This window comes from Guillardia theta (assembly GCF_000315625.1).
Source record: "Guillardia theta CCMP2712 unplaced genomic scaffold GUITHscaffold_3, whole genome shotgun sequence".
NCBI lineage: Eukaryota > Cryptophyceae > Pyrenomonadales > Geminigeraceae > Guillardia > Guillardia theta.
Window position 1 is genome coordinate 801,521 of NW_005434671.1, and position 14,535 is coordinate 816,055.

The 14,535-nt window shown below is 54.2% G+C and overlaps 5 protein-coding genes across 5 annotated transcripts in view; 2 read left to right on the top strand and 3 right to left on the bottom strand.

Annotated features, from left to right (window-relative positions):
- The window catches only part of GUITHDRAFT_132226 (hypothetical protein), a gene marked incomplete at both ends in the record, with an annotated part of 3,731 nt that extends 2,435 nt beyond the window's left edge, over positions 1 to 1,296 (bottom strand). The window contains 6 exons of the mRNA XM_005841437.1: positions 229 to 276; positions 320 to 379; positions 439 to 510; positions 557 to 676; positions 728 to 1,040; positions 1,103 to 1,296. Of these exons, the coding sequence (XP_005841494.1) occupies positions 229 to 276; positions 320 to 379; positions 439 to 510; positions 557 to 676; positions 728 to 1,040; positions 1,103 to 1,296 (807 nt within the window). The remainder of the gene's footprint in view (positions 1 to 228; positions 277 to 319; positions 380 to 438; positions 511 to 556; positions 677 to 727; positions 1,041 to 1,102) is intronic.
- An 810-nt stretch (positions 1,297 to 2,106) lies between these two features.
- On the bottom strand, positions 2,107 to 2,588 carry GUITHDRAFT_156873 (hypothetical protein; the record flags this gene model as incomplete). The annotated part of the gene is made up of 2 exons (XM_005841438.1): positions 2,107 to 2,220; positions 2,400 to 2,588. 2 exons carry the CDS (start codon positions 2,586 to 2,588, stop codon positions 2,107 to 2,109), a joined length of 303 nt encoding a protein of 100 aa, XP_005841495.1.
- Positions 2,589 to 3,541: 953 nt separating this feature from the next.
- GUITHDRAFT_99993 (hypothetical protein) lies at positions 3,542 to 7,977 on the top strand (the record flags this gene model as incomplete). Its single annotated transcript, XM_005841439.1, has 12 exons — positions 3,542 to 3,603; positions 3,658 to 3,695; positions 3,758 to 3,831; positions 3,882 to 3,944; positions 4,459 to 6,045; positions 6,098 to 6,956; positions 7,008 to 7,147; positions 7,207 to 7,269; positions 7,326 to 7,568; positions 7,621 to 7,691; positions 7,753 to 7,852; positions 7,897 to 7,977. 12 exons carry the CDS (start codon positions 3,542 to 3,544, stop codon positions 7,975 to 7,977), a joined length of 3,381 nt encoding a protein of 1,126 aa, XP_005841496.1.
- A 76-nt stretch (positions 7,978 to 8,053) lies between these two features.
- GUITHDRAFT_150034 (hypothetical protein) lies at positions 8,054 to 9,709 on the bottom strand. The gene is made up of 8 exons (XM_005841440.1): positions 9,602 to 9,709; positions 9,527 to 9,557; positions 9,432 to 9,482; positions 9,260 to 9,384; positions 8,998 to 9,196; positions 8,818 to 8,951; positions 8,293 to 8,757; positions 8,054 to 8,246 (listed from the first exon to the last, which is right to left on the bottom strand). The coding sequence occupies exons 1-8, from the start codon at positions 9,677 to 9,679 to the stop codon at positions 8,103 to 8,105; spliced, it is 1,227 nt and encodes a 408-aa protein (XP_005841497.1). The 5' UTR covers positions 9,680 to 9,709; the 3' UTR covers positions 8,054 to 8,102.
- A 2,402-nt stretch (positions 9,710 to 12,111) lies between these two features.
- On the top strand, positions 12,112 to 13,712 carry GUITHDRAFT_99995 (hypothetical protein; the record flags this gene model as incomplete). The annotated part of the gene is made up of 11 exons (XM_005841441.1): positions 12,112 to 12,123; positions 12,192 to 12,269; positions 12,323 to 12,385; positions 12,444 to 12,609; positions 12,657 to 12,711; positions 12,800 to 12,887; positions 13,045 to 13,125; positions 13,172 to 13,270; positions 13,353 to 13,430; positions 13,472 to 13,534; positions 13,584 to 13,712. The coding sequence occupies 11 exons, from the start codon at positions 12,112 to 12,114 to the stop codon at positions 13,710 to 13,712; spliced, it is 912 nt and encodes a 303-aa protein (XP_005841498.1).
- Between the last annotated feature and the right edge of the window lie 823 nt (positions 13,713 to 14,535).

Sequence of the window (14,535 nt, forward strand, 5' to 3'; positions counted from 1 at the left end):
AAAAAAAAAAAAAAAAAAATAATAAAGAAAGAAAAAAAAAAAAAAAAATTAAAACATAATAAGATACAAATACTACTACCTACCCTACCCCCTACCCCCTCCCCCACCCCCCCTCCCCTTGCTCGCTCCACAGCAACACGAGCAAGAATCAATCAATCGGTAACAGACAGCCATGTGCACGTTCGCATCACGATCTTCTCGCGCCCCTCTCGTCCTCACTGCAAGTACCTTCCTCAGAGCCCTAGAGCTCCGCAAGTCGATCAGATGAAAGCAAGCCTGCCCAAACCCTCACTGCCAACGCGGGTGCGGCTCCCCTCACGTCTTCCGTCATGATCGCGTACAAGTTGGAATCGCTCGCACATCCGGCTCCACCCGTCACCTGCATGCTCCGAGCTCAGCGACGCGAGCGTTTGGATTGCCAACCACAGAGGGTCGCACCTTGGCATCGAAAGTGATGGACGCCCGTTGACCCTCGAGACACTCCTTGCTGTGCGGGTCCAAGAGGAGCATCTGAACATGCGAGTCACTGATAGGATAGAGACAACACATGCTTTACCTGTGAAGTCACCGTCCTCTGTCCGCTGTCTGTTCCAACAGCTCTCAGGGCCCGAGGTTTGCGGGGCAGCCAATCGACCGACAGCAGGTGCTCCGAGGACAGGCAGCTTACACGCTCAACCTTGGCCGACAACTTCACAGGTCTAGCAAGTCGCTCAGGTCACAAGATCACCTGATGGTCGTGCGTCGGGAAACACATGTGAACGGAGTTTGAAGAAGTCAGTGCGATCAAGTCTTCGTCCATGTTGGCTGATGCTGTGTCGACGGACAGAGGGAGTTTTACGCGCATGGCAGCGACTTCCCCACGCGTTATGCGGGTGTCGACGAGGAGGAGGTGCGGTGATTCCATGCACAGGAGGAGACGACCTCCTGCCAGGCATGCCGAACGAACTTCGTCGAGGCTCTCCCGTTGGATCTGAAAGCTGCGATATGCAGCCTCGGAGGCTGCATTGAGCAACTCGACATGACCATCCTTGTGTAAGATGCTGCACAACAATCAAGTAAGGAACGAGTCTACTCAAACAGACAGAGAGCGAGTTCTTCCTACATTGTTCTGCCCCGGTCGTCAACAAAGACGCGCTGCCCCTGTTCCTGCGTTGAATTCGATGATCTTCTCCTGTTGCTGCTCGATGTCCGATACTCCTCGTCCCTTGTTCTTCGTGTTCTCTCTACCCCGTCCCCCCACTCCTCCTCCTCCGTCGCCCCCAACGCCGCTCGTCGCAGTCTCTTGACCCACAGCATTGCGACGACTCAAGCAGTCCCTCATCCCCTCCTTGTCCCTTATCCGGGCCCGCCCCGCGGCCGGCAGGTCTAACACAGTACTGACCCGGGCCGCCGACCGGGCCCCCTTCAAGTTCGCCAGCCGCGATTCCGGGAGGGCCCGGGCCGCGGGCGGGCTGCTACCTCCGAACAAGCTTCTGATACAAAGTGAAGTCGATCTTCAAATCAGCGCCGCATGAAAGTGATTTAGAGCATCAAATGCTCTCTTGAGCTCCGATGAAGAGCATCCTGAAGAATTCAAGATCTCAAGCTCTAGCTCCGATGATCGTTATCCTGAAGATTTTTTGTGCTGGCGGAACGACATCCTGGATGGCGTTCCGAAGTTGAGCGTGTTGTTAGCACGCAGGTTCGGCTGAGGGCTTTGTAGTTCATCCCACCTTGGATAGAATGCAAAAACATTTCTTGATCGATTTTCCCCTGATCGATTTTCCCTCGATCGATCATTACTTGGACGCTGCGTGTGACTTGGGGAATCCCTTCTAGAAGCAGGTTGTAGAAGCAGCTCCATTTCATCATATGGAGGTGCTCGTTGGTTTCATTTCATTTGCAGCCACCCAAACTCTGAACTCCAAGTTCAGTTTCTTGTCACTTCTAGGTGTGCTGCCCTTCCTTTAGTTCCTGAACATGGTCAAAGTGATGCTGACAAGTTTCGAGCAGAATAGATGATACAATACAGGTATTCAGTCAAACAATCCATCTAGAATTTTCGAATTCCTCATTAAAAATGTCATCGATTCCATTTGAATTTCATTACAAGTCAGTCTCTACAATTTATGTTGTATTCATGATGTTGGGGTCCTGTATCACGATTAGGAGATAGTCCTTATCAGGTGCTACCATGATTTCATGCTTTTTCGATCGCACTCGGAGAAACGTCAGGTCGTTCTGCGATCAAGTCAGTTTTCGAGTGGCTCAATGACTGGTTGTCATCCATCAACAGGGGATCGTTGGGAAGTACAGCAAGGGAAATTAGCAAGGACGCGCATCTAGGATCAGCTACAGGGCACATGGACCATCCAAGTGGGCCCAAGGGTCCCTCGCGTCTCCTCACAGCGACAGAATACCTGCGGGTCGAGTTCTCGGACAGCACTCCTTGCCTTGCTTGAAAGCTGGGTGATCAAACTCGCGTACTGCACAGTGACGGACTGGTCGAAGGTTGATCTGATGGGAATGCCGTCCTGGTTCACGATCACCACCCCCTGCACCCCCTTGTGCCCCTGAAGCCGCCGCAGCGTCTCCTCCACCTCATTCATTGCTCTCAACGCTTGTCTACCACCCCCACCCCCACATTACAGTGCAGTTGGAACCCCCGACTTCTACCACCCCCACCAACAGTTTTATCGATAACTGTACCGGTATGAGAAAACGGTTATATGTTAACGGTCGGCAGAAGTAAAAGAAGATACTACCAGAAGAGCTACCGGAGTCCATAATGGGAGCGACAAAGCAGCAGCGTGAGGCAGTCAGACATGCCGACTAGACAGGGAGAGGGAGAGGAACTTCGGAGGGAGAGGGAAAGGGGTGGGGGGAGAGGGAGGAAGGGGGAGGCACGGAACCAGAGGAGGGAGAGGAGAGAGCGGAGAAGAGGAAAGAGATCGAGCAGAGACATAGTAGGATAGAAGCGAAGATTAGGGCATACACCTAAGTTAGACGCGACGCATGTTCAGTTAGGCCGATATACGACTCGGAGACAAGCCTTGGAGGAAAGGAAGGAGCGAGGGAGCGAAAGCAGAAGAAGTCGCAAGATTGAATTGAACTTGTCGAGTTCTTCAGAATGTCAAGTACTTTGTTGGGCAACTTTTGCCTTCTCCTTGCATCCCATGATAAATCCTTCAGAGTGTGCAATCATGCACAAGGTTTGAAGAAAATACGTTCAGTCAGATAGAATGAATTCAGGTAGTGCGAGAAAGGCATCTCGCCAGAGAGGAGGAAACTGCAAAGTGGAAGAAAGAAGACAAGGAGGTATAAGAACAGAGCGAGCAGCAGGCGGAAATTTAGAAAATCAGTGACTTCAACCCGTGAGTGTCACAACGATGAATGGAAAAACCGAGATAGAGAGACAGAGGGACAGAGAGATAGAGAGAAAGGAAAAGAAACACAGTGAGGGAGTGAGACAGAACGAAGCAGAGAGAGGGAGGAAAGGGAAGAGACAAATCAGATTCACGTCTGATGTCACCTGAGCAGCATTCCTTACGCACCGAGCGCGATGATATCAAGACGGGCGATCAACTTCGACATCGCGGACGAGGAGGACTACGTCGAAGAGATGTTGTTTCTGCTGCTGTTGCTCCAGCGTTCGTTCCCTCTTACATCGTGATGCAGAAGAGACGAGTCGCTCAAGACTGGGGAGCAGGCACCTGGTGAGCAGCCCCTGACGGCTCGTCTGTCTCCGAACAGCTTCTCACCCTCCGTTTCTTGCCAGCGTACCAGCGGGTTTATCCTAACGGGTCCATCGAGAGCAACGACTTCGAGCAGAGGTCCGAGAAGAGCGCGTCGGTGAGCCGTCTTATGGCGAGCGATTGAGGCTGCTGACGAGATCGTACAAGATGAGCGAGAAGTCTGTGGAGTATGAAGGAGAGAAGGCGATGGATGGCAAGGACAAGAGCAAGGTAGAGTGCGTGGTACAGTGAGGCGCTGGCTAGAAGATGCTGAAGGAAGGAGGTAGCGAATAAAGTTAGAACGTACGATGCTCTCTCTCTCTCTCTCAGCCATGCAAGTTGTGTGCATGGAACATGGAGCTGATGGTTTCATTGTTGTCTAGTGACCCTCGTAGCCTACCTTAGCTCATCTGCTTTCATTTCACCTGCTCTCATTGAAAAACTTCAACTTTACCTCCACCTCCTTCCCCTCTTTCCCCTCCTCCTCCTCCTCCTCCTCCTCCTTCCCCTCCTCTGCCGCCTCATCTCTCATCGTCGTCCCCTTCAGTAACTTCTTCTTCTCTTGACCCCGCCCATGCCTGCTGTACTCGCCTCTCTCCTCCCGACAGGCCTATCCATTTTATTTTCGTGTTTTCTTTCTTTATATTTACTGTTTTCGGTATTTTTTTCCTGCCATCAAATTTGACGCGGTTGCAACGGCCATCAACCCGACGACCTCCATGGAGACGTTGCGGGAGGCTGGCAGGGGAGCCGACCAGAAGAGGAGGAGGAGCCTGCGAGAGAGATGAAGAAGGCGAGGGACATGGACTCGCTGCATGACGAGACGCCTCGGGCGGCCGCGCACTTGACCCAGCATGAAGGGGTCCATGCGTCGCTCGAGACCGGCTGGGGAGGCGATGAGAGCGTGACGAGCACGAGGAGGATACACAGCATGGTGGAGGCGAGGGACTACAACAGGAGGGTGAAGCTGCAGATACAGAAGGAGCGAGCGGAGGAAGCCCTGCATGTGACGGCAGTCAAGATTCAATCCATGTGGCGAATGTTCTCGTGCTACAAGAGCTTGCTGCTGGCCAAGGTGAGGAAGCGGCGGGAAGAGAAGCGCGCACGAGCTTGCACCATGATACAGAAGGTCTTCCGCGGGCATCAGGCGCGCAACAACGTCGGGCTGGGGGTCATCATCGAGTTCAGGAAGAAGCAAAACAGTGCTGCTGCCCTCGTGCAGTCCGTGTTCCGTGGGCACGTTGCAAGGATGTACGCTGACGTCCTCCGGCAGCGTCGAGACTCGGACCTGGACCTTGCTCGGTCCAAGAGGGCGCAGGCGCTCATTCGAGGGGCAAGGACGAGGAGCCGCGTGTGGATGGTGTGGAACTTCCTGCGGCACAAGGTGAGCACGATCGAGAGGTTCTGCAAGCAGCGGTTCCAGCCATGGCAGCGCGAGCAGGTGGAGCTGCTGAACGACAACCTGAACAAGGTGGTGAGGATACAGGCGCTGGCGAGGAGGTACCTGGCGTACAAGAGGGCAAGGGAGATGAGGAGCGCAAAGAGACACTTCCTTGCTGTGGGGCAGGGGATGGTGTTGTTCTTGGTCATGATGACCCTCCTCCTCTCCTTCACCATCAACGAGCGATCCAACGGAGCCTTCAGTGACTTCTCCTCGGCCCTCGTCCGCAGCTTCACCGGTAGCTCCCCCCAGCAGCTCAGCCTTCCTCTTGCTGCAGTCCGCAACCCCGCGGGGCTGTGGAGGTGGTTGAACAGAACCCTCCTGGTCTGCAGCTTCCTGGAACGAACTCGGTCGTGTGACGTCCAAGTCAGGAACGAGAGGAACTGCACAAGCAGCCTGAGCTTCGAGCACGCGATCCCAGCCATCATCGTGTCCTCCGTGGCTGCGGGGCAGAAGCGATCCAAACGTTACCGACATGGCACCTGGCCGCTGTCAGGCAACACGACGGCCATGGTGAGCAGCTCGCCGTACAGCGCAAGCAACAGCGACAAGTCAAAGTACGGGAGCGTATACCTCCCCTTCCAGTTCGACCCTGCCGCCTCCTTCGGGGCCTTACAAGGCTTTTTGTCACAGTACCATAGCGGCTTCTTCCAGCTCGACGATCCTCTCCTGGGCAACTCGTCATTCCTTGACTGCGGAGTGCCGCTCGTTGGAGGGATCTGCCGCTACCAGACGGGGAGGTGGCTGGACTCCAGCACACGAGCTCTCGTCCTCGGCTTCGCCGTGGCGAGCCCCAGCATGAACGCGCTGATGACCGTGCGGCTCCTGGTGGAGATGGACGTAGGAGGAGGCATCATGCCCTCCCTTCATACCTCATCCAGCCGCCTGCAGGTGAGAGCACCAGCACGTCCTCTCCCTTCCTTGTCACCTCACTGCCCTGCAGGTCTATGGAGGCAGCCCGAAGCCCTGGGACGGAGCGTGGGACGTGGGGGTGAGGATATTCCCGGAGATCTTGTTCCTGCTCTTTGGAGCATGTTACGTTGTCTCCATCCTCCTCCGCTCCTGCTTCTTCATCTCCTTCAGGCCCGGGTCTTTCTTCTCCATCGACAAGTTGGAGATCCGCCGCCCCAGGGATTCGCTGAGGATCTTGAGCTTGCAGCCGTTGAAGAGCCTCGACAACTTCCTCACGTTCCTCCTCTTCCTTGCAACATTCCTCTGGCTGCTGCTGCAACTCGCCGCTCAGGTCATGAGCTCGCAGATCGTTGCCGGGACGCGGAGCTGGTCGACCAGCACTGTTGTTGGAGTGGCAGACTTTGCCTTCGCCCAGGGTCTTGTGAACCTTCACGGCTGGGGAGATGCAATGATCGCCATAGTCGCTATGCTCATGTGGCACAGGCTTCTCTTCTCCTACATCTCCACCATCCGACGGTTCCGCACCAGCATCCTCTCTGTCCGCCGCCTTGTCGTCCCTCTCGCTGCTCTGCTGATCACTGGCGGGGCCATGACCCTGGGACTGGCACACGTCGCGCACTTGTCCTTCGGTCGCAACATTAAGGGATTCGAGACCATCGACTCCTGCTTGCTCCGCTTGGTGCAGACGCTGGTGGCTGTGATGGAGGAGGACGAGCCCGGCAGGATGCCTGCTGCGGTCGGAGGATACGGCAGGACCAGCAGTCTGGCACAGGGACAGAGCGGAGTCTTCATGGCCGTCGTCTTCCTGCTTGCCCTCTGCTTCCTTGGAGTGACCTGCGCCGTCGTCATCGTTGCGTACACGGAGGAAGAGGAGATGACGACGGGGATACGTAACTTTAACTTGAGGGAAGGAGGAAGTGTCCGGTGACTGGCTTGTGCAGTGAACCGTCCTTGGCTCTATGAGGGCACGATCCGCACAGCCATCTACTCCGACTGGGAGCTTCCTCCTCTGAGTGAAGTGAGGCATGCGGTGGTGGAGGCCTTCAGGAGCAGAGTGGAGGAGCAAGTGCAGCTGAAGAAGGTGAGCAAACATCCTCCCCTGCAGTGCACGGCGCTCCCCTCACACTCGCGATGCTCCAGGCGGCGATCCAAGCTCGCGTCCTCTCGCACATCCGAGCAGATTCGCTGCGAGTGGCGGACGTGGTGAGAGGAGGAAGGGAGATAGTCGTTCCTGCATGGAAGCTGATCTGTGTCGTCAGAACTCGTTCAAGTGGGCTCTGGAGGTCGACAAGACAAAGGATCTTGATCGCAAGACCGCCAAGGTCGGCGGTCACCTTCACCTCCTGAGTGCTGACGACTACCAATGGCAGTATTTGATGAAAACCTCAAGAGTTCTGGCGCATCAGACAAGAGATTACGACAGACGCATCAATCAGATGGAGTCTCTCTTCTTGCTGACCAGCTTTCGCCTCCACGAGCTGATTGAGCACTTCGTCAAGCTTGTGAGTATCGACCTGCCATGCACTGCCCACCTTGTGAGATGCTTGAGAGCAGGACTTTCCTCGTCGCAGATTTCATTGGCCGCAGGCAAGGTTGTCAAGTGATGAGATAGACAAAGCCAAACGGTACGAAGAACCATTCTGAAAGGGTCTTAAAGTTCTAAGGTGTCCTCTGATGTGTTGGCAGTTTGTTACAAAGGCAAACAGAAGAAAAAGGAAAGAAGATGATTAAAATTCCATCAAAGATGCTAGGCGCTATTGAAAAACAATGTGATACTTTGAAGAAGGTACACACGAAAACGGGTGCTTGTGACTTACACGATTTGTTCAGGTCATGCACGAAATAAATGGGATGGTAAAAGATACAAACTCAGAAGAAACAGAAACCCCGAGGTCTGATGCAGTAGGATAAGCAGCGAAAGGAGAGCCATGACGTCTATCGTATGCACAAACAATTTTGTGTACAGAAAGAGAAAACGAAGATGGTTCAGCGATCTTCACATTTATTCGAAGGAACCGAGCTAACCATATCTGCATCTACATGACCTCAGATATAGTCGTCGAAGGAGCTTCGGGTGCTTTGTCAGCTGCGGGAGCAGCAGGAAGAGGGTCAGCACGCTTTTCAGACTGCTTGGAAGGCATGAAACGAGAACCATAGGGCACCCTCAACATCATGCACTCCTGTGACAAGCGAGTCAGTTTGAACATGGAACAGCCACGTCATCACCTGATGGGTCAGAAGCCTGCCCTCGTTCTGGGATCGTGTAACGCTGGATGGCTGGGGTCTGCTGGACAAGGTGTTGGCGGATGCAGTAGAAGTGACAGAGTTTGAGTTGGCTGCTGGTTTCTTCGAGCTCGCAGCAGGTTGACTTGTGGGCTTCGACACCAATGGTGTGGGCTTGGATGCTGTCTGCGTTGGCTTAGGGGCCGCGGGAGCAGGTTTCGCTGCCGCGGGAGCAGGTTTCGCTGCAGCGGGAGCAGGCTTAGGGGCCGCGGGAGCAGGTTTCGCTGGAGCTGTTTGAGTCTTGGCTGGAGGCTTCGCTGTGGTTGTGGGTTGATGTTGCGAAGAGCTCTTGCCCACAGTCCATACGGATCCGAATGGTACTCCGTACATCTGACATTCGGCAGGGCTCAACTGCCTTGTCGTCTCCTTCTTTTCATCGGCCTGAGTGTTGAGGGAAGCTCCTGATGTCTGTTGAAAGGACGATCAAACCACTAGAAGCTAGCCGGGAACAGACTTGCTCGCACTCACCTCGATAGATTTCTGGGTGATCTTGTTTGCTTCTACAGCAGAGACGTCTCGTGTAAGCTCAGCCGTGTGGGTGGACGTGCTTCCATCCTCGCCCACTCTCTTGGTCGTGATGGTGACCATCGATCCGTTAGGCCCTGCACGATGTTCAGTCATGCTCCACTTTTCTCTTCAGTTAGTTACCAGCCAACGGTTTGTATGCCTCAGTCGCAGGCAAACCTTCGATTGATGTCTCATCAATCTTGACGATGACATCTCCAATGGCGAGCACGGTTCCAGCTGCTGAAGTATTCTCCTTGATGTCTGTGATGATCAACTCGCCATCTTTCCCGGGCCAGAGCATCAGGCCAACAGTGCTCTTCTCTTCATCCAAAGAGGGAACCTGTACAGTTATACTATCAGGCAGAGTGCGGAGATTTAAAGGAATGTTAAGAGTACTATCGACCTGCGTTTTCACCGATGGAGCAACAGGGGTAGACGCGTACAAGGAAGTGCCGGTCCCAGGAGTATACCATGTATTCGAAGTAGGCAAGTTCGGAATGGACGCATAGATTGACGTAGCTGCAGGGGCTGCCGAGGTAGACATTAGCATGCAGGTTTCGAACTCCTCCACCAACCATTCTGCTTCTTCGCGGCAGTCGTCCCACCCTTTGCTGGAACTGTGCGCCCTGGAAAGAATCAGGCTCGTGAAGATTCGCGGCAACGTTATCACCTGGCATGTACATGGGCTGGCCCATAGGTGGCTGTACATAATTTAGCTATAGACATTGAAATGCAATGGAGCAACCTGCCCGTACGAAGGGATAGGAGCAGGATAAAACTGCATTCCTCCCGCTCCATAGCCATAACTCATATAGACCGCCATGGATGCTAGCCTGGGATCCTACGAATTCCTGCAATCAGTGTGAGTACATACCCAAACGTGATCTCGAACTGCAAATTCACTTGATCATCCACCAATCTACACTCTATCTAGGACTTCACGCGCTGAATCAATCTATCAGCATTCAGATTCAATGCATTCTGATGGAAAGTTTGACAACTTGGCTGTCAAAACACAATTGAAATTGTCTAACTGTTTGCAAATCGTTCCAAGCTAATTTACGATCTGAAATCCTCGCAACGCTTGCGCGGATCATGGAACAGGACAGTCAAGATTCGACTGATCCTGAAAGTTCGGGAATTCCTAAGAATTTCTAGCACAAACCATTATACTGTCCACAGTTTCATCAATGATCTTGTCATCATATGGTCTTACAACTGTGTTGTCAACACCAACTCCTCTCAGTTGATCCAACATGTCGGAATCGCGCGTTCTTTCTGTCTCACATCATCACATCTCAACCTTGCAAGGGAATAAGAGTCTGTAAGCGCATTGCCCTCAGTCCTCAAACGCTCCTGCTCTCTGCTCCCAGCTCTTTCAGCGCCCTTCATCCTACTTCGAAGCCATGAGTGGCGGCGGACTGCGAAGGAACCCCTACCCAGGGGTCCCCAGAGTGAAATGAGGGGTGGGATGACCAGAGATGTATGGGGTGGTAGGGGTGGTGGGTAGTATTGAGAGGAGCCGTAGGGGTTCCAAGGGTACAGTCATAAATCCTGAAAACGAAAGTTAAAATGGAGGATCTTGTGAAAATGCAGGAAATTACTGTTGAATATTTGAAATTTTTCCAAGAATGTTTGAGTATTCGAGGGAAGATTCCATCGGCTTGCCAAGGCTGCACCTCATCGCTGGTCAACAAGAGTAGAGATGGGCTGCGGGTGGGGGGGGGTGGTACAAAGTTGAGGAGGGAGGGGCAAAGGAGTGTTGCTGCGAGGGGTGGAGGGTACGACCGAAAGTAGAATGGAGGGGTAGTGGTAGTGGAAGGGGGGGTGAAAAGGAGCTTGGAAGTACTTGCCAGAGCGTATCAGGGTGGGTCCTTCTGAGAGGAGTGACGGTTACGGGTGTAGTAGGGGAGGAAGGGAGAAGGAGGGGTCATCATTCGATTAGAAGGGGGTGAGGGGGGCAGAACTCCGACGTCCGGTAGCAACCAGAAGGTTGCCACGACGGGGGGGTCCTCGGTGAGTCACCGCAGGCCGACGTAATGAGACCGGGGGTACTACCGGTTGTACTCCGGCCCCCCCGGGGCAACTGCCAAAGTCGACCGTCTGAACTTCAGCCCTGTCACGGGTCCTCAGCAGACGGTCCGTTCTAGTCCCCCTCTGGCAACCTCCTTCGCCTTCAGTGACCGGGTGGACCCTCCGGCCGAGTGATTGGCCACGGATCGGACCGTGCACGGTGCCGGGCCCAGTGTAACCTTCCAAAGAGTTGAACAGACCGTACACTGCGGACTGAAAAACTTTACTCAAAGTTAAGTTAAAAATAAATTTTATATACGGGCGGCCCGGGGGTCAAGTCACCGAGTGTACGGTCGGAATTTACTAAGTCAAGTTACTTCAACCGCTCCGAGATCAGCCCCGGTGACTCCGTACTCAGGGCCGTACTGAGAGTCGGACACGGGCCCGGCCGGCGGCGGCGGGCGGCCCGGCCCGATCGGACCGGCCCCGCCGGTAGTGGACCGGGTTCCGAACGTCAATGATAGCCCGGGGACTGGGAACAGCCTCCGGCCCGCTCAGCGGCTGCTGACATATCCCGAAGTTCCTACTCCGAGCGGCCCACGTGACGAGGCCCGGCGGCCGCGCGGTCCGAGTCCGACTCCGGGTCCGATCGAGTCGGTAAGGCTCGGCCCGGACTATATCCTGTGACACTCAATGTTTCTACCTTGACCCTTTTAGGTCACTCACCCCCCTGATATTTCACCCCTTGTATTCCCCTCGGAACACAGGGATATAGCTGGTAGGGGTGGTGCTCCACGGGGGTCGGGTATATATTTAGTCTCAGCCCTTAGAGGGGCATTTACAGGGAGGGTGCGGACAGCCAGTATGCGTACGCGGGCTCCGGAGAATGACGAGGTATGAGGAGGAGGAGAGGACAAGGAGAGGAGGAGAAGATAGGAGAAAAGGAATAAGGGGAAAAGAAAGAACTGAGGGGAGAGAAGAGTTCAGATGTTGGGAATCAGCAGGAAAGTTGAGGAGGAAGAGCAGTAAAATTGCAGCTAGCAGCCGAGCCGAGCAGACACGAACAGTACAGTGCGATGAAGAGGATATGTCGTTTCAAAGTTAGAGAAGAAGATGGAATGAGAACTTTAGTGCAGAACGAGCTGACAAAAGGAATGGAAACTGCGATGAGGTTGAAAGAGCTGAAAAACGAACGGAAGCATCGGTTCAGGAAGTCGTAAAATGCTTGTGAATTCTGCCAGTATGTTGTTGGAGGTGAAGAGATGGACATCGAGAAAAAGGAGCTGCAGCAATGCTAATGATGTCGGATGCCCTGGTTGCAGGACTACAATGACGGCGGAGCATATCCTGAATTTCATGTCGACCAATATCCTTATGGCATCGGTCGTCCGATGCCCCTGGTAAACATGGGCAGCACGGTGGGCGGCTATGAGATCACTGGATGTTTTTTCAGGTTCCTCTCACCTTCATCTGTGGGTTTCTTGGCTCGGGCAAGACAACCATGCTAAAGCATGTGGTAATGTTCGAAAACCTGTGCCCATGATCAGCTCTGTGATGGTTGTCTGTGCTATCAGCTCGAAAACCAGGAGGGAAAGCGTGTGGGAGTTATTGTGAACGACGTGGCGGAAGTCAACATCGATGCCAAGCTGATTTCGAAGAAGCAAATGAGTGATGAGGACGAGACCTACTCCGACACGGTCGAGCTTGAGAACGGCTGCGCGTGCTGTACGGCAGGGGGAGGTGTGTCTTGGCAGAAGCTAAAGGATGGGGATTGAATGTCTCTTCAGATCTGATGGACAGCATCCTGAAACTCATAAGGTTGTCGATTCGTCGTGAGATCAGGTCTGTTCCTGCATCTCTCTATATTCCTCCTTTGCGATCTCCTGCCTTGGCTCCTTTTGGCCCCCCTATGCTGAATTCTGGTCGTCAGCTACGACAGGATTGTCGTTGAGATGAGTGGAGTTTCTGAACCCAAGAATCTGAGAGAGGAGTTCTTAGAAGCACAAGATGCGCACCAGGTCAGTTAGAGCCTCCTCCTCCTCCCCTCTCAGACCCAGCTTCTACTTCAGCTTGGCCAAAGTTCATCCTTGTTGTCATTGATGCCACTGTCTTTCTCCTGATTCCCTGGCTCCTGCTACTGTCCCATCTTTGTTGCTGATGCTGGTTGTGGTACAGGTGTTCAAGTACGTCGAGCTGCAGACGATGCTGACAGTCGTCGACGCCTCTCACTTCCTTGAGCTTTACATCTCCAAGGAGGTGCTCGACGATGCCTCAGGCACGGCCGCTGATCCTGTTCCACCAGGATATCCAGCAGAGGCCCGAGCTTGTGATGAAGAACGACCCCAGTGGAGAACAGCACATCGACAGCACGAGGAGGATTGTGGACCTGCTGGTTGAGATGGTGCGTGACCTGCAACGGCCTTGACCCGTCGACCTGATGTTCGCTGCGTCCTCTTCCCTCCTGCCTCTCCCGTCTCTGGCAGATCGAGTGCGCGGACTTCCTGATCCTGAACAAGTGCGACCGAGTCTCGTCGAGCCGCATGGAGAATGTGAAGAGCGCCGTGAGGAGGAGAGGAGGCTAAGTTGGTGAACCCTGCTGCAGCTGTCGGAGATCGTCTCCAACTTCAACCCGACCGCCTCCGTCGTCACCTGCTCGTGGGGCAAGGTGAGTTCGGAAGCAACCATGTAGGATGTGACAGGATTCGCCATGGCAGGTCCCTTTAGATGTCGTGCTGGGCGCGCCCAAGGGGAAGGGAGTCTGCAAGGTTGACGACGAAGATGACATCCGAAGAGCCGTGAAGGCAGCGAGACAAGCACAAGGCTCAAGGAAGCAGCAGACGTGAGGCGAAGGAGGAGGTGGTGGCGGTGGTGGCGGTGGTGGTAGTTGGAGGCAGGACGAGGAACTTGCGGTTGTTGTTGTGGAGGAGGAGGAAGAGGAGCAGGATGAAGATGAGGTGGTGTTTGAAGGGGATGACCACAAAGGCAGCAAAAGAGCAAGGGAGGACACGTCTGCTGAGACTTTCCCATCTCCCTTCGGACATGTCTCCTTCAATCAAAGTGATCAGATTGCGTTCTTTGCTCAATCCAGATACTGACGCTGTCCGCTCTCGCTCTCCTCCTCTCCTCCTCCATTCCTTCCCTCCCCCCCGCTCCCATTTTCTCTTTAACCCATCTTCCTTCTTTGCCTCCTGCCTTCGTCCATCTTCGACTGAGCAGAGGGTCCAGAGGCTGCCCCTTCTCAGGTTGAGCAAGGAGCTGCGCAGGACCCGAATTTCTCGGGAAAGCTAAAACCTCGACAACAGACGAGGTAGGAATATGAAGTCACGCTGTCTCGCTCGAGCTCGTTTCTCCCTCCTCTTTTCCTCTCCCCCCTCCCCTCCTCCTCTAGTTCCTCGCACCCATTCCCTCCCTCTCCTCCTTGCTCATTGTCCTGCCCTGCCAGTGTGGCGAAGCGTTTCGGAATCTCCACGTTTGTGTACTCTCGTCGTCGACCATTCCATCCGCAGCGGCTCATGGAGCTGATCAAGCTGCTGCCCGTCAAGGTTCCTCCCTCCTCTCGCGCCTCCCCTACCGACTTTTCACGCAGGTTGACTCCGAAGGCAACGTCGTCGACAACTGGAAGCTGACCGGTTAGTCCCGATTCCCACCGCCTCCTCCTCATGGGGG